Source organism: Pagrus pagrus (assembly GCF_965226575.1).
Source record: "Pagrus pagrus genome assembly, chromosome: 10".
NCBI classification, from domain to species: domain Eukaryota; kingdom Metazoa; phylum Chordata; class Actinopteri; order Spariformes; family Sparidae; genus Pagrus; species Pagrus pagrus.
Window position 1 is genome coordinate 23,526,760 of NC_140194.1, and position 22,593 is coordinate 23,549,352.

The 22,593-nt window shown below is 40.6% G+C and overlaps 2 protein-coding genes across 2 annotated transcripts; both read left to right on the forward strand.

The window, feature by feature from the left end:
• The first annotated feature begins 5,657 nt into the window (after positions 1 to 5,657).
• Positions 5,658 to 11,347, forward strand: LOC311263458 (C-signal). The gene is made up of 6 exons (XM_084363529.1): positions 5,658 to 5,918; positions 6,145 to 6,196; positions 7,982 to 8,169; positions 9,606 to 9,779; positions 10,082 to 10,192; positions 10,405 to 11,347. The coding sequence occupies exons 1-6, from the start codon at positions 5,766 to 5,768 to the stop codon at positions 10,516 to 10,518; spliced, it is 792 nt and encodes a 263-aa protein (XP_084219655.1). The 5' UTR covers positions 5,658 to 5,765; the 3' UTR covers positions 10,519 to 11,347.
• A 2,926-nt stretch (positions 11,348 to 14,273) lies between these two features.
• syt19 (synaptotagmin XIX) lies at positions 14,274 to 19,394 on the forward strand (the record flags this gene model as incomplete). Its single annotated transcript, XM_084363802.1, has 8 exons — positions 14,274 to 14,412; positions 14,490 to 14,563; positions 16,270 to 16,380; positions 17,518 to 17,703; positions 17,832 to 17,981; positions 18,090 to 18,209; positions 18,636 to 18,747; positions 18,829 to 19,394. The coding sequence occupies 8 exons, from the start codon at positions 14,274 to 14,276 to the stop codon at positions 19,134 to 19,136; spliced, it is 1,200 nt and encodes a 399-aa protein (XP_084219928.1). The 3' UTR covers positions 19,137 to 19,394.
• Positions 19,395 to 22,593: the final 3,199 nt, after the last annotated feature.

The following is a 22,593-nucleotide window of genomic DNA, read 5'->3' on the forward strand; positions in this document are numbered from 1 at the left end:
AACAGGTTTTTTGCTTTAATGTATCAACTGGCATTTAGTTTGGTTCTTTATAAACTTCACTTTCACTTTGCTATTTTGTCTGCCACCTGCTGCTGGCAGGAACCAATAGGATCATTATTGAAACCAGATGTCCTGCAAATAAGTTTGACAGCAGAGTTTCAGTACTAGAGATGTTCAGTAATGACTCCATGTGTAGTCAGGGACGTGCACAGCATGGGCTCAAGCAAAAAGGGGCACTCACCCCACAAATTCTCTATTCCCACCCCAAGTCATCACATCAACATGTGTATTCAAACACTGTATTCCTGAATGAAACCATGAGGAGGATGGAACAAAAACAGCGTCATGTACGCCAGGTAACAGAGATGTGTCCAGTGGAATCAAGGAGTTACTGACTTCGGTGACACCTTCACTTTTCCTCTTCTGTCCGCCACCAGGAGGTTGACGTTTGTGGTTTTGAGTAACATGTTTTGACAAATCTAAAGAAGTCTATACTCCTCCATATGTTTTAACAGATTACTGACGGATGTTTCCCTTTTGAACTTAACAGTAGGGATCCTGAACCTGCACATGAACATAGACTTGAGATCTTGTCTGTAGCAGTTGAGCTTTGCGATCATCTAATACTACCTACTGGACGCTAACCATTGGACTAGCCACAACAACAGTGCGAAAGGAGGATTACACCCATTTCTGGAATTTTAATTATTGAGCATGACAGTTCATTCTTCATGACAATCATCTTAACTCGAAGTCCACTTACTATTTTGGCCCTGAGCTTTCAACTGCATCTCTGGGTCTTTATCAGCAGATTAGGTTTGTTTGCGGTGGTGAAGTTTGCAGTGGTCTGGTGACGAGGACCATGAGTTAGAGAAACATTGAAAAAAAGCTAGTATTTGGACGGTCTGACGTATATTTCTGAAAGCTATCTTTAGCGGGGCACTTTGTTGACTAATTTTTTTAAAAATCAGGGTCTGTTGCATTAATAATTCTGAATTGCAAATTCAAGAACTAATTCTTTTGTATTCGCTCTTTGGGAAGGATGTTAAAACACTGCATTTGGGGCCCAGACATAACATGAATTTTTTAAATGGAGGGCATTCTCCTTCAGCAGTTCAAGAGTTTGATGATTTCATTTTCTGCTGAGAGGTTTTTTTTTTTGGAATATTTTTTACTGGTTTGCACTATTTTCTGTCTCGCTCCAGCAGACTGAATTTTCTTCAGGACATTAAACAGTATTGAATATTAAATCGTGTTCAGGGTTTTCACATGACGGGGGACGGCACTTATCCAGTTTATTGTAAACATTATTTCCACGAGCAAACTCAATAAGTGAATCGCTGAGTAGACGAAATAACCAAAGGATACTGTTATGCATGTAAACACACTTAATCACACACCCAGCGCACTGTGATAAACCAATGTGATGAAGGCCGGAGGCAGCCAACTACACTGTATGCAGGGGAGAAAGAGAGAGGAGAATATGAATATAAGAGGAAAGCGGACATGATTTATTCAGTGATGAAAGGAACCCTGGTATTTTATTTATGATCTCTTTAAATAGCTCATGTGAATTAAATAAGTGATTGAAAATGGATGTTCCAACCTAGATTCTTGTGTATTCCACACACCCGGGCACACGCACACACTGAGCACAGGCATGCGTGCACACATACATTATATGTCACGAGCAAACTCCGACTGCTGCTAGAAAAAAAGCGTCAATAATCTATAAGAATTCATCACAAAAAGCAGAATTCTCAGGAAAAAAAGCCTTCAGGTGTGGGGTATTCAAATTATTACAGTTAGCAGGTTGACTAAATGACGTCTACAGGTCAGGAGAAATGCGTCTTCTAGCTCATTGCTAACGTCATCACAAGAAGTCTGCAGTTTGCTCCGTTGAGCTGATGTGACTCACTGAAGCCCTGAATTACCTTTTTTGTGGCTGTGTCAAACATAAACTATTCAAAGACATAATACATAACATTTCTGCCTATCAAATGTCTAAAAAGGAGCGCACCTTTGGTTATATGTCTTGTTGAGTTGTGCACTTCCATTCACCTCAGTGTTTCAACCATTCCAACCCAGAGAAACCGCTCGTTGACTCAAGGTAACGGTGCATTTCATTTGCTCGCCTACGAGTCAGAGAGTGAGGAAGGAAAGTGGTGCAAGTTACAATGTTACCTCGTCCCTGAATGGGGGTTGTTTAACAATGGAGAGCACAACTCCCATGATCCCACACTACTTGCGCCTTTTGTTTTGTTTTGATTGAGAGACCCCTGGTGGCAGACATGACATACTGTTCTTTCAAAAGGAATTATTCTCTCTTCTCTCGTGTGCACAAGCATGTTCACACGAGATAAAAAAACCTAAAAATCATCTAACGGGAGTTTCTGGGCTCTGTATATTGAGGAATAAGGCACAACGTGCTCAACTCACATAAGGACTTGAATGCAGGGTACTGAATCCTTAATACAGCGATAAGTCAAAAAGGAAAAAAACAGTCCTTATAGGTTGAGCCCCATCCTTATACTTTTGCTTGCCTTTATGCAATACAAAGGTCAGCTAAGCTATGCTAAGTTATTGAAACATTAAACCTGCAATAATGACATATACAGGAGTTAAGGAGCCAAGGGCATTCGTCAGCAAATGCAATTTTAGGCAATTTAACGAGGGGACCGGTATGAGTTTACAGTAGATAATCACAGCGGGGAAAAAGAACGCATAATGGCACCTATGTACAAAGCTATATTGTTTATTTGCAGTTGTGTTTTTCCCCACTTGATGAATGTACGTTTTATATTTTACTCTCTTTCAACTGTTTTTGGTCTCCACCATCGCCTGAGGGGGGAAATCTGACAGTTAAACTACTGAATGCTCCTCTATAGTTGCTAATTTTGAGAGAAAAAATAAAGTTTAAGACCTTTTGTTGTCTGCTGCGTCAGAAAATTGCACCATTAGTACTGTGAGGGTGGACCAGAACAGTAAAGTTGAGCTGAAACTCAATATAAAGCTGTGTAGTGCAAAGCCGAGGGGATCAGGTGATAATTTCCTGTAGGGTCATCACCACGAATGACCCCTTTTGATTGCGTCACATTGTTTTCGCACTGTCATTTGATAAACAGTTTTGTTACTTTAAACAGAGAGAGACAGATAAAGACAGCAGTGTTATTGATCTTCTCTTCTAACTCATGGAAAGATATAAAATGAGAGTTTTTCCCCAGATGTGGAACGTTTCCTTTATTTGAACCTGATGTTACAGCCATTTTTAATTAAGAGGCTTTCTTATGACAGGGCTGTAAAGCTGATTAAAACAAATACGGCACATAAGCTACTTAACGTTGATTGACAAACTCTTCTACCTAAAGTGACAGTGACCCAGAGTCATGTTAGCCCGCCCACGTAAGCCACAGCACTCAGGTTTTCTGTGACATCACCGTATTGGAAATCCAAAACACTTAAGTAGTTGGAGAAATGAATACCCTTTTCCCTGGTTTAAATGAAGACCATCAATGATATTTAACATGCCTTATCCTTTCATAGGTCTCTCCACAGAGTCCCAATGGCCCGTTAATGTTTATTACTTACCATCAAGCCAATATAGGATGTTTCAGGAAGAATATATGAAAGAGGATCCTGAAGGGATACGGGGGAAGGAAGAACTATTAAATGATCAATACTGCCATTTTCAGTTTCAGAAAATCATCCTGGAGTGACTCGTCCTGTCTTTCATTTCGGTTGAATGTTATATATATCCACAGAGAGCGTGCAATGTTGAATAAGTTATATCTTGCTTGATCTCTGCTATCGTTCAAGCGTAAAGGCACACATGCAAGTGTGCACAAACTACAGTGGATTCAACAGCAGCACGTTAAGATGTCAAATTTGACTACTCTAAATTTACGTTGCGCTTTAATCTCGATGTGTCATTATGTAATCAGTGCATGTGGATGTATCAAGTGTCATCTGGGGTGCAAATTCAGTGCCTCTGCTACAAATGTCACCTGCCTTATGTCCTGTCATGTTCGATTGTGTGCAGTGGAGTTAAAACAGTAACTCTAACACAGCTCAAAAAATATCTACAGCTCAGGATTTGGATGGTCTGTTTTTAATTTTTCAAAATCTGAAGTAGCAAAATGGAAACATCACATTTTCTAGGCTGCCTACTGTTCCTCTGCACTGCTTAATATTAGCTCATAGATTAATTTTCTGTAAGGACAATACCTCACTATTGTGTATGCTGAGAGAGCCAGTTAACACCCTCCAGCCTCAAGAGCACCGCTCTGCACCACCATTGTACCACTACCAAGCCATAATTTGTACGGTGTGCTCCGTGCCAAAGTAATGTGATTGTAAATGGAGGCACAGGAGCCAAAATCCAAATTAACTGACCCGAAACAGACCAGAGATATCTTCTTCTCCCAAGCACCAGAAGCTTCAAGAAAATCTGGACTCAGGAGGCTGCCAGAGAAACCATCTGTGTGCTGTGACTGCATAAGCTCCATCAGCTGTGCTGTCACCCTTATCTCTGCACCTCCATCTTTGCTTCAATATTTGAAAACTAACTGAATGCAAAAGCAAACAGCCGATCCCATCTCTGCTTTACAAAATTAGTATTCATGAAAGCCAGACTATCTCATAAATACCGAATGGATCAGGAAAATCTAATTCTTTTAATACTGTCAACATTTACTTCTTGGAAAGTGCCCCTTTCATTTTGTCAAGTAATCTAATAAAGATGAAAAAGTTGAAGAAAACACATTATGCAAACCATGAGAAAATAAGAACTTTTCCATAAACCCTGTCACATGTTACAGACAACACTTAGCATGTCTAAACTGATGTTATATAACAGCCACTGAAGATATACTGTAAAGAATAAGCTATAAGTGCTTGCTATGACACCATCATATGGCTGTTTCATACATACACTTTTGTGATTGTCACAAGCATACATTGTTACACTGTGTGTAACTTCTCATGAAAGTTAACAATAAAAACATTTAACAGTTTTACATTGAATTTTGATATGATAGCCTGTAATTCAGTTGTTCTGCCTCATTAAGCCAAGCTTTAATCACATTTTTTGGACTTTTACGTTTATTCATTATTGCGTTTTGTTGCTGTCTTAATGTCTCATAATATATATATTCAACAATGTGAATACTGTTTTATAATCTAGGCAGACATAGTGAATACGCTTTTCCCTCTCCCTGCACGTTGATTTCCATTTTGTTTGCTTTAAACCTATTTTGCTAAAACTCAACATAAGATTTTATTTCATTTCATTTTATTGAACGGTCCGTTTTTAATGGGGCCTGTGACTTTTTCTAACCAAAGACTCTTAAACGACGAAGACTCAGCTGAAAACAAGCTGTGCCAGGTATCAGGGCAATGTATTGTGGGTAATACGAACCTCCTTATAGGTGCTGTACTCAAAATGTCCAGGACATCTCTCTTTTTCTCGTAAATACTCTGCATTTCCACTCTTCTGAGCGACCAAACTCAGTTCATGCTACCTTTACACAAGAACCGGTCGCTTTAAACAACTCTATCTGAGTTTGGCAGCTGTTCCTCGCCTCTCTTGAACCATCTTCCTCGTGTAGAGGCTCTGGTTCGTTTTGGTCAAGTGGAGAGAGCCCTCCACCTACCGGAGAAATCTCGCGACAACTGCAGGGTTTATCTCAGCCAGGTCACGGGATCTCTGAGCGGACCTTCAGGTGGTCTCTGAGTCCGGCAGCGTTTGTTTCAGGGTAACATTAGCGATGAGCGCTATCATGAATTTCAAAAACTGCGGCTCCGTGCTGGTAACGGGAGCCAACCGAGGGCTGGGGCTGCAGATAGTCGACAGCCTGGCCAGTGGAGGCTTCTCACCCGGCAAGATTATAGCCACGACCAGACAGTCCTCCAGCAAGCAGGTAAACACCAACACCTCCGGCTGGTGGCTTTAGAGCTAACCGTCCTGTAGCCAAACAACAAGTAGTGATTGAAATCATGTTACAGACGAGTAACCTGAGTCGACCTGCATAACGGTACACATGCACTAAGTATTGAATTCAAGTTAGACGACACAGAGGGCGCCATTGTTCCCTCACTGGATACATTTGGGAATGGATAATGACATGATGTGCATTTGACCTACAGAAACTTCAGGAACTGGCAGAGAAACATCCAAACATCCACATAATCACTCTGGGTAAGACAGAGCACAATGTGTGTGAACAGACAATGTATGGAAACTACCATAAGAGTGTGTGTATATGTGCCTAAACACAAAACCCCCATAGGACAAGAGCCTGTATGTTTTAGATGGGAATGAATTAATTAAAAAGTTTCTCTTCATCTCTGGTGTCTTTATCTCTGGTGTCTTCATCTCTGGTGTCTTTATCTCTGGTGTCTTCATCTCTAGTGTCTTTATCTCTGGTGTCTTCATCTCTAGTGTCTTTATCTCTGGTGTCTTTATCTCTGGTGTCTTCATCTCTAGTGTCTTTATCTCTGGTGTCTTTATCTCTGGTGTCCTTATCTCTGGTGTCTTTATCTCTGGTGTCTTCATCTCTAGTGTCTTTATCTCTCTTGTCATGGAGTTATTCAGAAATATTAACACCTAGAACAAACATGATTTGATTCAGGAGAACCTGATATTTCAGTGTGGCTTATTTAAAGTCCCAATTTTGCATTTGCTTTGTCTGACAATGGATTCATTTACCATAATAATAAAAAGAACACCAGTCACAATTCATCAAAAAATCATTATCAGGCAGATATTCAGTGTTTTTCAGATTATCTGTATCTGTGACTTTTCAGATTGCAGATAAAATAAGATAATTTAAAATATGCTACTTTGGCTCTGATGCAGCATCTTTCACACAATGTCCAGCCCACACCAATATCTGATTGGTAACACATCACTATTAGCAGCCTATAAACACTGAATAATCTGAATCTGCAAAGTAATTGGTAACTAAATTTATCAAATAAATGTAGTGGAGAGGAAGTATAAAGCAGCAGAAAATGGAAATACTCCCAAAAAAGTTCCTGAACATTGTACTTAAGCACAGTACTTGAGTAAATTATAAAGGTTACTTCCATCACTGGTCGTTTGAAATTTTGACACAGAGTTTAATTTTTACTGCAAATGAATATCGATCCCAAATATCAGTTCAGTCTCCTTGATTTCTAATTATCAGTATCGGCCCTGAAAAAGCCAAAGCCATAAAAAGCTAGAATGTTTTTCTACATCTGACCTTTCCTAAGCAAGTTACAGTCATTTATTACAATATTATCCTCAGTGTTTTTCAGTTAAAAACAGATGTAATCCTCTGTTTCATTTGCTGAACATTTAGATGTGTCCAGTGAAGTTAGAGAGTTTAATGGGAAGGTTATAAATCATAACAGAAAACATTGAGGCAAAAGTGACTTTTTTCAGAGAAATAAATTGTCCATTGAACACGAACAACAAAAGTAGCTTTGCTACAATCAATGTCTGTTGGCCCAGAGGACAAAACTATGTGGGTTTCCTTGATGAATCAGTGCAGCAGAATGTGATGGCATAATCACATTCACTGGGGACCCTGTGTGATGCGACTGTACAGCTGAGAAACTAAGCGTTGCATGAGTGTTTCAAGCATATTGATAGGATTTGCAGTTCAAAAGTTTTGAAACATATTATAACAACAGCTATTTTTAGCCACCAGCAGCTGTCTAGGTCTTTGGGGGTTAATCACCAACAAACAAAATCCTAAATGTATATAAGCCAACATCTTACAGCACAACTACTTAAATACATACTGGCTTTGTGCAAGATTAAACATATAGAAACGTCATACATCCTGTGCACTGTGAAGGTGTTTAAAGTTAAACTGAAAACATTATTTTGTTTATTTATTAATTTTTCTTACGATGATGTTCAGCTTGTGTTTTCTTCCATTTAGATTCATTTTTGTCTTTGGCGATTCACAGTGTTGCTGTGTCTCTCTACCAGATGTAGTGAACCAGGAGAGTATAGAGAAGTCTGTAGAAGAGGTGGACCGGCTGGTACAGGGAGAGGGTTTAAACTGCCTGATCAACAACGCAGGGATCAACGTGGTGGCCGACTTTCATACTGTTACTGCAGAGAAGATGATAGAAAACTTCCACACGAATGCTGTGGCTCCTCTAATGATCACCAAGGTAATGTCATCTGACTTTGTTCACTGACACTTTCTGTTACTCACTTGCACTTTTTGTTTTGTCGGTGTTCAGCTCTCACTTTAACAGACAGTGAAATAGAGGAGAAAAGAAGCCAGACATCTGTTTTTTTTTTTCAGTCCCCAGGAGCAGGATCCACAAGTGGTTCATTTCCTGAATGCTGCAAACTAAAACAAAGGGATGACCTTGATGAACAGAAGTAACAAAAACCCCTTAGCCTGGGCCGACTGCATTTCATGAATATTAATTAAAAGTCTGGTTTCAGATGCCCTCAGGGTACAGGGCGGACTACAGAGCAGCACCCTGTGCTGGTAAAATTCAGCCGCTGATCAAGAACATGTCAGCAGGGCAGATGCTTGCTGACGCACAGTTTGCTCCAGTTTGAAGGACAGTCTCTGTAACTACAAGGCCACGCTGCAATCTAATAATTGTGTGAAGGCTCAGCAATGGATCAGATGAAGCAGAAACCTGTACTGCTCTCTGTGGGCTAGAACATTGGTTGTCAACCAAGGGGTCAGGAGTTATTTTCCAGGGGTCGACAGATGGGTGGGGTGGAGACATGCTATATTCACTTTTCCAATTTGATCACCTCTTTCTCATGAGGGCTGAGAAAAAGTAGTTGATTATATTATTAGTTCATTGTCAGAAAAGGCATTGGACATTACTTTGATAACTGTTAATGGAAATCCATTAACAGTTTGCAAAAATGCCAAAGATCTGATGTATGTAGCTTCGCACATCTGAGTATTTTACAGAGCAATTTGAAGACGTCACCTTGGGATTTGGAAAATTATTCACTATTTTTCACTATTTAAAGAACTAAATCATGAATAGATTAATGGAGAAAATAGTATAATGGGTTGACTTTTTGTTGTGGTGTAGATTGGTCATTTTGCAGGAATAACTTTGTGGTGCTGTTGAGCTGTATTGAGAGGTGTTTGGGTTACTTCGCCTAACAGCATTGATATAAATCAGGTCGATAAAGTAGTATAAACATCTGTGAGTATAGTGGAGTACAGGGTGAGAGTTGGCTATGTTGCCACAAGAGGGCACTATAATATCTCTCCCCACAGACTATACAGTGTGATGTTACTCTGACTGGAAAAGCTCCAGAGTTAGAAAGGCTCAAAATGCAAGATTGTTGAATTATTAAAAAAACTTGTATCCTGTTGTATAAAGACATAGTTATGTTTTTAATATGATGTGTTGTTTGCAGTATCAGTTGTGTTATTAAAATCATTAAATAGAAAATCTAATAATTTATCAAACTAAGCCACCAGGGTAATTGTCACAAGGTTTTGCAGATTCATGAAGCTCTGATGCGTCTTAACATACCTATTTCGGGCCCCTCTCATTAAAAGCCTGAACAGTAGTTCGATTCCAGCTGTAATGTGTTTTTTTCTTTTTGCCCCTTCCAGGCCTACCTGCCTCTGCTGAAGCGAGCTGCGTCCAGAGGAGGAGCAGGTGGTGCAGGTAATATGAGCATCCAGAGGGCAGCAGTCGTCAACATTACCTCTCTGCTGGGCTCTGTGGAGCTGGCCTGGGGGGAAGGGGCTGGCAACTTCAGATGGTACCCCTACAGGACGTCCAAGGTGATAGCAATTAATAAAAAGTACAGGACCGACGGGGCATATACAATAGTTTTACTCAGCTTTGGTGTGTCTACAGAGAGGGAGCGCAGGCTGTTACAACTGGGTGTGCATTGTGATTGTAACTCGGTTAATTAAGGCAATGAAAGGAGCTATGAGTGCTTTTATAATTTTAGGAAATATTTGAAAACCTTCCAGCATCCACCTCATGAAACATGTGTTGTTGTGTTGGGTTAAACTGCACTGTAGTGGTCTGGGGTTTGCATTGTCTTGCATGTTAAGTTGTGGTCTGCCTGCCTTCTCAGAGTGCCTTAAACATGGTGAGTCGCTGTATGGCTGTCGACCTGGAGCCTGATGGGATTCTCTGTATGGCTATACACCCTGGATGGGTCCGCACTGACATGGGGGGGTCTCAGGTAAGGTGTCAGTCTCTTTGGGATACTCTGAAAGAGCTGTGTCTGAGTAAAAGCAGAATTTCCTTTTTGTTTACTGTACATTTGTAAACGAAATGTTTCAGAGAATGCATTTGACCAAAATATATCAGCTGTTATTAATGTGATTTGTTGTATTCAAATTTCTCAGAATTGTGTCTGAATCAAATTATTTGTGTTTATTCATCTCCTTCCAGGCTCCACTGAGTCCAGATGAGAGCATTTCTTCCGTCTTGTCTGTGATTGGTGGACTGACTGAGAAGGATCACGGCTCATTTCTGAACTTTACAGGAGAGGTGTTGCCTTGGTGACCCTGATCATCAGAATAATGAGCAGCATGGTTGTAAGAACCACTGGCTGAGCCCAGTGGCTGTTGATTCAGCTTCTGATCAACTTCAGCTATGCAAACATGAACGTATCAATGACTCAGAGTGCACAGTGTTAAATCTTTATCAAGATCTACCGTTTTGTAGAAGAGTGATGCATATGTTTAACTAATACAGGTTCATTTGATGAAAGCTTCAGTGTAAATCTCTAATAAAGAGATGACTCTGAAGTGTTCATATGTACTGAAGATGGGCAGGGTATGCTTTGTGCTTTAGCTTGTCTTTTAGGCTAAATGCTGTACATAGAGTTTACTTCTAGGTCAGTGCAGCCCTCTATACCTCAAACATAAAAAAAAAAGTAAGCTGTCAGAATGTGAACATAAAATGACACATTTCTTGGATCAGATAACACATCAAATTCACCGTCAGTGTTCCCAGTGTATTCCCCTGCCCTCTTTATTTCAAAGTCAGCATTCCATTTTCTTTTCTGAGTTCATTTCTAACAAAACAAACATCAATCAAAAACCCTCAAAAGTTATTTTATAGGTGTAAACTGATGAATGATTCATTAGATGAACATTTTGGAAGTAAACCTCCCGAATTCCCCAAAGTTTACTGATATTTCTCTCCACACCAGTGTGGTAGATTTTGTGGTTTACATTTGTTTGCACTCATTTGGTGATTTATCTGCAGTGACAGTTTCTGTTTCCCACTGTTTATATAAAAAGAAGTAGATATATAATGTATTAAAATACACTAGTTTGCCATGTGAATGCTGCTGTTTAAATAAAATGATATAGACATGTTTACCTCATTTTAAAGCTTTTGTTTATTTTTTCTAACAGTAATAAAAGTTTCCAATGTGTGTCTTTTAGTAAAATAGCAAGGTACCCAAAGGGTCAACCACGTTGCTTTCGATACTTTATACTGTGCAGCCATAGCTAGGTCAGTCAGACCACGGTGCTACTGTTCACTAGCATACTATTCAGAGAGCAGGACTGAAAAGTCAAACACTGGACCGGTAATTTGCTTATCTGGAGACTCATTAAGATAAAAATAGATGTGTGGGTAGGACACCTCTGGCCACTAGGTGGGGTTATTGCACCTGCTTGATGCTGGGAGACTGAAAGGACATGAGTGATGATTGATTGAATTAATCTTTTCAATATATCAAGCATGTTCTGCAGCGGGCAGAGTGGAAATATACTAACTCGACATAGTGTCTTTGGATCACCAGTAAACTTTATGAACTGTATAATACAAAATTATCTTCTAGTGGAAGTATATACTTCCCTGTCAAACAAGGTTAATTTATTTGTCTTTATTGTAGCACACGGTTGTATGGCCTTTACGCTACACAAGAAAAACTATGTTGTTATGGTGGATTGTTGAGGATGGGTTGAGGAGTCTCACAGACTGAGGAAAGAAGCTGCTCTATAGTCTGGTGGTATGGCAGCAGATGCCTCTGTGTCTTTTGCAGACTGTGGCTGGGGTGTGTGTTGTCTTTGAGTATCCTTTGGGGTCTGTGCAGACATCTCACTTCACCCATGTCACTGCTGCCCTGTAGATGGGTACCAATGATGTTCTGGGCTGTTTTAATCACCTGCTGTAGAGAATCCAGTCCTGGGCCTTGTACGAACCATGTGATGGTTGTTGCTTAAGTTTCCTTATGAAGTCTTATCTCTTTTTTTTGTAAATGAGGGTTGTAATGTGTGAAGACCATGACAGGTTCTCAGTGATGTCGAATCCTAGGAACCTAAAACCTGACAGCAGTGACTGTGACAAGGAAGTTTAGTCTAAATGTTTTTCTTCCTCATTCTTGGAATTGCAAGTTCAGATAATCCAAACTAGATTAACTTCATAACGTTGTCTCCCCGCAGGGTGACGTGACATGTTTTCTATTGTTGAAGAAAGGCTTTTTTTAGGCACATTTCATCTTCCCCGCTGTGTTTCTCTCTTTCAGCAGGCAGTCCTGGAAAATAATAAGTGACAAGTCTGCGAGATAATGTCGACAATGAAAAGTGTCGGGACAATGAGCCTGTCTTAGCTGTTACAATTGTAAGCGAGTTGAGTGTCTCTTATCATCATCAGTTTACAGCACCTGCGACTGCAGCTGGTTTGGATACAGTTACATGATAAAGCAGAGCTGCCACTGAACAGAGCAGAACTGAAGTAGAAAATACAAATTACTTTTAACAGCTAATGAAGTGAACATATTGGATACAATTATTAATTAAAAGGGCAATGTAAATACGGTTATATATAGTAGAGAAACATATCAGCTTGGGACTCAGCAGCAGTTCTTGCAGGGGCCTGACCTTTTGCCACCAGAGGCACATTGATTGTTTTGAAATCCATCCCTCAACAAAGCACACCTGCAGAGGAATCTTTAAGAGGAAAGAGCGCAGCGGACCAGGTCATGTTAAGCTCTCTGAAATGTCATTTAAATGTAATCAAACCAGTTTGCCCAGAGTGGGAAGTCATGTGCTGGGTGTGTGTGGACAGATAGAGATAGAGAGGAGGAGAGTAGGTGTGCCTATAGTGCCAAAAACAGCAGGGACAGTTACATGATAAGGTGCTGCTTTGAATTTCTCTTGCCGTCAAGTTCTTTCGTTTAACTGAAATTTAAGAGCTCAGCATGGATTTATAGCACAGGAAGATGCTTACGTTCCCTGAGAAGAAGATGAGCTCAGTCTTCATCATTTTCTACAGGTAAGCGTTTACATGTACCCTTCATGTTATCATGTATTGATTCATGATTGAAGTGGAAAGCAGCAACGTCATTGCTTCACACAGACTTTTGTCTTTGCTATTCACCAGTCATTTAGAGCTTCTTTGTGGAACATTGTACATAAATACTAGATAATTTGTAGGTTTTGTACTCAAAACGTTCATCTTGTTTTGCATGAAGTGTGAGCAGGACAAGTAATATTTGACTAAGCTGTCTCTGATAGGTGCTAATCATGTCTCTCTGACCGTGCCAAAGTCCTACAGGTTTTCTTTACCTGAAAAAAAAATCCATCCATTCAGGTATGTTCCAGAAATGAGCAAGCACAAAGACAGTTTGACGTGATTTATTTTGTCTCATACATTTCATGTGGGTACGTATGAATGTGCTCTTTGTGATACAGGTATGCAATCTTACAAGGGGGACAAGTGAATCTTGTCGCTTGTCAAAAAATTAAGAAAGTTGAGAAGCAGAAAATAGCCCAACACTGACATTTATACAGGTCAATCTACTTTTTCGGAATCATAATACAAACTCATGTCATTTTGGTGCAAATTTTGTGCTGTTTGTCCAGCAAGCCTTAAACAACAATGGCTCCGTACTCTTCAAGTGTCCCAGTAAGCCATGACAGTGTGTCTGAGAGCCAGCATGAACAACACCAGGAAACTAAATATACTCTTCACTGTTTCAGTCCTAAAGATTCTCAGGCCTGTCGGAAGAGAATTTTGATGCTTCTTCCTGAAATCTACCAGAGTAAACATGAATATAGTCAAGTACTGAGTTTATCTGACAAGCTGAGATAGTTGTTGCGTGGGCTAAAACTCCAAAATGGCTGCCAAAGGGTATATTTTGTGGCCTCAGAGTTCTATAACCAACAGTACAGTCCCTTCACATGGTCTGTCCTCCTGTGTTGCAGTGGTATGTATAGCCCACATGGAGGTGGATAGAGATGGCAGTGCTAATAGACTTTCCAGCCTCTGTGGGACACCTGTCGGCCACTGGAGACCTGAGGATGCCGTTCTCAGAAACAGTCAAGTACTGTATCCTAGGCATCTCGGTCGCTCTGCTTCTGGTGGCGCTGGGCATCCTGGCATGGCAGATCTTCAGATGCTGCACACGGTCACCCAGCACATACATGCGTCAAGATACTGGTGAGTAGGGATTAGAAGGATTAAAAAGACCAAAACATAAATATCAAATGTAAATTTGTGTCTGATTTCTACTTTAGTGAACAGTGATCTGCTCTACACAGAAGAAAAGCCAAGAAGAGCAGGAAACTACTCTGGAGCTCCAAATACAAGGGTACGAGGACATTTGAGGGTGTGGATAAAAAGTATTTTATCCAGCCAGGACCAGATTTCTTAAAAAATGTATAGATGTTTGAGGTTCAGTTAGGCTTTACGAAAACTGACTTTGGTCGCTGGTTCGAACCCCGGCTCCCCTGGGCGGAACTGAGCTACATGCCGAAGCATCCTTGAGCAAGATGCTGAACCCCGAAATTGCTCCTGATGTGCAGTTGGCATCTTGCGAGGCAGCCTCTGCCATCAGAGGGCCCTGCGATGAGCTGGCGTCTCATCCAGGGGTGTACCCTGGCCTTTGCCCCTTGAGAACTGGATTTGGCCCCAGTAGCCCCACAACCCCCCAAAAGGGGGGATAAAGCGGTAACACCCCGCGACCCCAAATAGGGATATAGCGGACAAGAAAATGAGATGAGATGAGATGAGACTTTGCTAAAACAAAGATTAAATTAGCTAACAATCACATGTAGTTGCAAGCCAGCAACATTCAGCAGCTCAATATGTGCATGGGGATTCAAAATGTATGAGGATGAAATTTACTATCTGAGGGCACTAAAGTCTTCACATGCAAGCTTGTTTCTCAGTTCTGAATTTGAAAGCAGTAAAGAAACTATTTGTACTGTAGAAAGTTTAAGACAGCAAGTTGGTTATGAACGGTGGTTGTGTCACAGGAGAACGCTTTGATAAAGAATTATGGATGATTTGAAAAACAAAAACCTGAATGTTTGGTAGAGAAGATCAATAGTAGAGTACTGAGAGAGAAGCAGAACATTTTCAGGTACAATACCTGCAAACAAAACACAGAATCTGGGGACTCGTGCTGGAAAATGTAGATATATTCAGGGTGCAATCTGTCGATTCAACCACCTTGGATCAGATTTTTTCAAAAAGGGATTTAAAGTCTGAAATAAGTTTAACAAGTTTAACACTTCAGACAGGGTTGTTTGTAGTTTTTTCTGTTCTTTACAGTGTTTGGACAGGGTCAATGCTGGACCAGAGTCTGTTTGAAAAATTGAGGACTGCACTGCCATCAGGATTTTAAAATGAGGACAGAGCTACATCCAAGGGTGGACAAAATAATAGGACAACCTGTCAACATAATACAGCCACAGGCCACAGCCTTATAAATCACCACCTGGGCGCCCCAGTAGCTCAGTTGGTACAGTAGAGCATGCGACCCATGTACAGAGGCTTTGTCCTCGCTGCAGTGGCCCAGGGTTCGAGTCTGACCTGAGGCCATTTCCTGCATGTCATCCCATTTCCTGTCATCTCTAAAGCTATCCTGTCAATAAAGCCATGAAAAGGCCAAAAAATAAATAAAATACTTACACCTATAAGCCTCTGTTATACAGTATGGATGACATGTCAACATTATAAGTGCCCCAAATATTTCAATTGTCATGGTTAACTGACAATTACAAAATATTGTGATTTTAATTATTAATGTTATTATTATTTTAATTATCTATGCTTTATAAGTTTGTGTTGGTTGTAAAAATGACCTTATATTGTTAGGTGTTCCTATTATTTTGTCCAGACCTTGTAGTCTATGGAGATTACTCCATACAGGCAACATTGTCTATTTACATAGAGCACTCATGTTTGAATAAGGAGAGCTGGCCCTTGTCACAAGTCAAATAAATGCTGGAGATGCCGTTCCTAAAACACCACTGATGAAAATAGCGTGTGCTGCATGTCTTCCTGCTCCAGGTGGAGGAAGTCAGCACAGAGGTCGGCCGGCTGAGTCGCTGTCTGTCTCAGACCTCGTGTCCCCCCACAGGATCCAGCCAGGCAGACAGACACATGACGGAGCAGGACAAGGTTAGAAAGGTGGCAGACATGACTATATAATCCTGTTTGAACAATCTAGAGGCTCCAATGTATTTATTTATTTATTTTTTAATCTATCTTTTTGTCTAATGGCTTATTTACATCTTGCCTCAAAAAACTACTCAAGGCTCCCTTACAACTGCAGTTTACTCAGTGTGTATGGAACAGGACACACACATTAAATGGCTTATGTGCAGCCTAAGTTGGCATAAACACTATTAACAACACTGCAGCAATGCAGTTCTATGGGGTTTGTCATGTTTATGGTTTGAATGTCATAATGTGATGTTTATGGTTTCTAATGTTGTAATGTGGCAATGTTTTATTTTGTCCATGAGAGGGCGCTCTAGGTTCATTTTAAAATAATGTCCACAAGAGAGGGAGAGCCCGGTGGGAATGTTTTGCAGTGGCAGAGAGCTGGGAATGTATTGAGAAAATCACTGAAGGTTTTTAAATTGCTGTGTTGCTGTTAGTATTTGGAACTTTACAAGGTTGCAGTAGTGATTTGAGCTAAATGCAAACATTGGCATGCAACTATGCTGATTTTTCGCGGGTAACATTTCCCAAACTCACCATCTTATCTTGTAAGAATGCTAACATTTGCAAGGTAGGCCAACAGCTGAGACCGATGGGAATGTCGTTACTCTTGCAGGTATTTGACTTGACAAACTAGAATGGCATTTATGAGAGCACATACCTCTGTCAAGGCACAACAATCCCCTTTTGTACTCACTCATAGGTATTTCTGCTTTTTTCTCAATCAAGACTCTGTCATTATTCCCTGAGATGTTGACGAAAATGTTGAAAAATGCCATAGCTCACAATGTTAGAGAAAGTTAGAAGTCAGTAGTTTTTAGTGTAATACTGCTGACAAACCAAACAGCCAACCAACAAACGGTATTTTTAAGTAAAAATATTATTAGTGTGTGGGCTTCTTTTTTAAGATCACCCAGATCTAACTTCTTATGGCACATTTTAACTGAGATGTTTGTAAATCTCTCCCTTGATCTATTCTTATTAAAGTTAACAAAAATTAATGACTTAAAGAATATATGCAGTACATTTCAAATTGTTCAGCCATAACTGCTGCATCTGGCGCTTGGTGTCTAACACACCCTCTTATGCCAGGTCGATGGATCGCTCCGTTTCTCCATCTATTATGACCAGCTGCAATCCCAGCTGGTGGTCACCGTGTTGCAGGTGGAGGGGCTTCATGACCGCAGCCAGAAGCACAGTCTCCAGCCATTTGTAAAGCTCAGTCTCATGTGGGCAGGTTCAGAGGGAGTGGAACTGGAGGGCTCTACGGATGAGGAGGTAATTTGTCGTTATTAGTTACCTCATCACAGTGCGTAACACAATCTACAGCATCTTATTTGTGGAAATGAATACACAGCTTTTCTTCACTCCTTTTATGGTTCTTGTCACTGTTGTGACCCCCTCAGGATGAAGGGTCGGCCCCAGTCCTGTGGGCCGTGCTACAGGAGTGGCGCACTCGCATTGTAAAAGGCAGCTGCAACCCTTTATTTGGAGACCAGTTCAGCTGTGTTCTGCACGAGCATAGGGACTTTCATCGCATCAACCTCAGGATGGAGGTCCTGCAGTACACAAACCATCCCTCATTTTCTCTTCATTGGAGGTTTTTCTTTTTATCTGTCAATCTATAAACCTGTCTGTCTGTCATGTGTCTGTGTGCTCCTCAGGTGAGGGACTTTGATAAATTCTCCAGACACACAGTATTAGGAGAGGTGAGGGTTCCTCTTGGGAAGCTCAACATCTCCTACCCTCTGGAGCTACAAGAAGATTTACAGATACCACAGAAGGTACAGTAGGGTGTCATTTATGAAGACACACACAATCAGATAGGAATGTTTTCTCATCTTTTAGTTCAGGTCATTTAAAGGCCATAATCAACAAAAAAAGACTTTAGTAGCTTTAAGCAATTTTTATACCACATCATGTGCGAAATAATGTCAATCGTGAAATTCAGTTCAGTTTAACTTGTCCAACATATCGTGTTTTATTATTATCATTATCATCATTATTATTATTTATCTTTGCTTTTTTACGTAAGGTTTGAACCTTTGTTAATTCTACCACCTCCCCTCAAAAAAACACAATAAATCATATTTCACGTGCTATTTTTTTCATGTATTTTATCCCTGTTGATTACTTGATTATTGTATTTTTATAAATCATAAATAAACATATATTGTCCTGAAGTGCTTATCCTCCCACTTTCTGGACAGGATCTTGTAGGAGAGGTGCTTCTGTCTTTAAAGGTTCTTCCCACTGCTCAGAGGCTTGAGATTGGACTGCTCAAGGTCAGAACGGTCCTCACTGAAATATCCTCAGATGCAGGTAAATGCTGAACAGCTTCATAAAAATAAAGGCACACACATACAGTAGCTGTAACTAATTTGACCTCCCAATGTTTCTCAGCCCTGTACGCTAGGATCAGTGTGCAGTGCAACCAGTGCAAGTTGAGGCACCAAAAAACCTCTGCTGTGGCCCGCCGCCTGGTGACTGTCTTCAACCAAGTCCTCATGTTCTCGCTGCCAGATTTTCCTCTGCAGCAGTGTAAAATTGTAGTATCTGTGTATGAGACGCAGACGACGAGGACCTCAAACAAACATCTGATTGGTCAGTTGACTGTGGGGAAGGAGAAGAGTTCAGAAGACGAGCACTGGAGACTGATGATGCGCTCAGTCCGCCAGCCAATCGCAAAGTGGCATGGTCTTCTGATCTGAGTGATTGAATAAATCCTCCACTGCACTTTCTGGATGTCAGAACCTGCTCGTGTTGAACTAAAAGCTGTGGTGCTTGTGTATCAGGCCGTAGAGGGATCTGTGCTGGCCAAACATGGACTTCTTCGAATCAGGACAGTGGAGTGACAGCCCAGCTGAACCCTTAGGTTACTCAGTCTTCTTGCTCATGGACATCTTTTTTTTTTCAACTCTCTTTTTAGTTTCAAATTGCATTAAATTGAAAGAGCTCTAAAGATCTGACATTTGCACTCCTTATTTCTGGTAAAGATTATTCTAGTCTTGCACTTACTGTACTCACTCAGTCAATAACTGTGTTGTTTGTGTCAATGTTATATTTATCTTTATGCTGTGCTGATCTGTCCAAACTGTCCATTCTGTCCAATTCACTGTGAATAAGAGTGTTCCCTAATGCCTTATAAGTAAAACAAAGAAATACATAATTCAAACGATTAAAGTTGATTTCTGAGTCTCATTCCCAACATGTCAAATACTGACACTTTGGGACAGTAGGACAGCGCGGCTGCCATCCCAGAGAATCATTTGGCGAGTTGGGAGTTCTTACTTATTGGACCTTTAACCCTTTAGTTGTTATCAAAGTGCAGGGATAAAGGCTTGGCCTTTAAAATTTCTTGATCAAGGATAAGTAACCTTACTGTTAAAAAAGCAAAGCAAAGACAATATTAGTTCATATCAGGAATGCCCTGCTTACTCACAGAGTTTAAACCATGAATCTATTAGATCCATGGTTCCTTCCCAGTGATTCCCTGCATTGGTTTTGTGAGAGGCGTTTGCTGCCCTCTGCTGGTTTAACAGTTTATGTTATTGTAAAAGCAGATAACCTCAGTAGTACAGCACTTTAAAACTCAACTACAGTCTGTGTTTGCTTCCAATGTGTGGACTGGTGTAAAGAGTAGAGCAGGTTTCAGGCATCTTAAGGGGGGGATGCTTCTGGTATCCATGCATGAAGACAGCAGCCTCCAACCACCCTCAGCTCACTTTCTGGGATGTATTGCTTCAAGCACCTACCTTCTGGGGCTAATATGGCTGCAGACTTGTTCCATCACAAAATGAATGAGTCTTTGAGTGGGATTGGAGGGAGTAGCTGTGTATTCAGATGATGTTATTGTCCAAGGGAAGGTTATGATTGCATCTGGAGGGCACACTGGAGGAAAGCCAAGGCATGTCTCAAGATGAACAGGTAAGATCATTAACTTGTGCAACCAGAAGCAGCACTATATCATTAAGTAGAAATAATGTGGAAGTGAACTCAGAGCCAATAGGAATGGAAATACAACTGAAGGCCATACAGCCAAGAGTCTTCAGATAATTAGCCTAGCCAGCTAGGTTAGTTCAGTTGCTTAAAAGGCTTAAAACTGTGATTCAGCACACTTAAAGCTAGCTGTAAAGCATGACTCAGACAGTCTGTGAGGGGAATGATAAAATGGCTATATTGCTAGACTGTTGTCAGACATGTCACAGACTGAAGCAACGTTTCGCGGGTTTTTTTCTGAAGTTTTTGCCGGTGTGTTGCCTTTCATTGGCCGCCCCTCGGTCCCAGCGCTGCTAGTTAGCAAAGCAGTTAAGGTAGCAGCTAGCTGGCTAACAACTCCTGGGAGAAACATGACCGGACGTACAAAACAATGGTAAAGTGAAAACATGATTTAAGAGTGGACAAGTAAAACAGGTAAGCTGTAATGAATTAAGCTAATTCAGTAAAGATGTAGCCTATTTAAACATTTTTGAATTGTGAAAAGCTGATATTAGCCTGTTGTGAACCAACAGAATAAGGTGTATCAGTTGAAAAGAGGCTCACAATGCCAACAGTAAATGCCAGGTCTATTTACACGTTTTTACCATCATTATATTATTGGAATATAGTGAAGCAACATGATAAGGTGTTTAAGTGGAAATAAGCTAACGTTAACAGTTATTGCATTAACTATGGTAAATGCATCTCAAGTAAAAAAACAACAACTTTACAGTCATGTTGCAGCCAGAAAGGAAGAGGGAAAAGAGACGAGAAAACATGACGCCAAAACAGGTTTGTGTGTCAGTTATATTTTTTCTATGATAATATATAATTCATCTTTTTGAATTGCACAAGGTCCCAGAGAGCTGCAGGGATGAAGGTTGTTTTTTTTTTGTAGACCAACCAGGAAGACGGCCTGGTTGCCTCGATATAAAAGTCAGTGGGATATATCCATTGGGTTTTGGATGGCAATGAAGAAGCTCTGAGGCCAACAAACATTTATGATACTTGCATGTTTTGTTCAGCAAGACAACCTTTTCAAATAGATCACCAGTTTTATGAATTTAGAAGCGAAAAAGTGGCAGACTGCTATGAGCAAACCACACCACAGTCGCATGATTTTAACCTCACCACTATTAAGCTCGCTACTTCACTCCACTGTGCACTACCATAAATTGATTAAACACCTGCTGGGAAGTCTGAGTCACAAAATTATGCAAGTTACCTTTGCGTGTGTAGGTTAACTAGTAAGTACATGAGTATCCATGTTTGGTGTGATGATGTTTAATGCCCCAAACACCCTCTGTAGGGTCATTTAGCCACTTGTTGAGTATTTACTGATCTCCTTAAGCTTGTACTCACCTCAGACGTTATTGTAGGGAACTCAGAAAGGTGTTTAGGACTCATGCCTGCAGCACTTGATTTAAAGAGATGTGAAAGAACTGTTTAGGTAAAAACCACTTTGTGCTAGCACACTTATGGTGTTACTTTGTCGATATCGCAATACATTTGGCAATAAAAGCAATGCTACTGGACTTTAAAAACACTGTTTTACTAGCCGTTTTTGGTTACTGGATGACTTTAATTTGATTTTGTCACACAGACCTGGCAACCCTGGAAATAGGACAAGATGCTGGCAGTTTTACATAGAAAAAACTGTGGGTCGGGCTGTTCCACTGTGCATCAGACGCTACAGGTATGTGTTGAGTTTATATGACACAAAGTCAGATGGGAGGCAGGAAGTGAAAAACATCGGTTGGAGGAAAGTGAATACGCTAAAGCCTGAAGATGGCCCTGCACGCAGCAGGTATCATCAGAACATTTCTTGACACATTGGATATGATCCCTACACTCTACCGAAAAGTGATTTTTCCCACGGTTTGACTGATTTGCCTGGCATGGAGGTGATCGATATCACAAATTAGTCTAGCCAAATGAGGTCATACAAGGGTCTTGAGGCTTATAACTATTTTGTGTGTGGCTGGGTCAACGACATCGGGAGCCAGATATATAAAGTTAAGTAGCAAAATGATTGTAGCCTTACCTTTCACTAAGTGGTCACTGCATACATGAGCGTAGTCTAGACTCCGCTCCTCCAGACTTTAGACAGAGGTATTTCATGTTTTTTTAAACATCTCGCCTTTATGTGTCACTACTTTTAGGACTCGTAAGTAGCTCTTTTCTTTTCCC

What these genes read in the sequence shown, in the direction of transcription:
- LOC311263458 (XM_084363529.1), top strand. Translation starts at nt 5,766, where the DNA reads ATGAGCGCTATCATGAATTTCAAAAACTGCGGCTCCGTGCTGGTAACG. An exon ending in GACAGTCCTCCAGCAAGCAG is followed by an intron (nt 5,919 to 6,144) that starts GTAAACACCAAC and finishes TTTGACCTACAG; the next exon opens with AAACTTCAGGAACTGGCAGA. An exon ending in ACCCCTACAGGACGTCCAAG is followed by an intron (nt 9,780 to 10,081) that starts GTGATAGCAATT and finishes CTGCCTTCTCAG; the next exon opens with AGTGCCTTAAACATGGTGAG.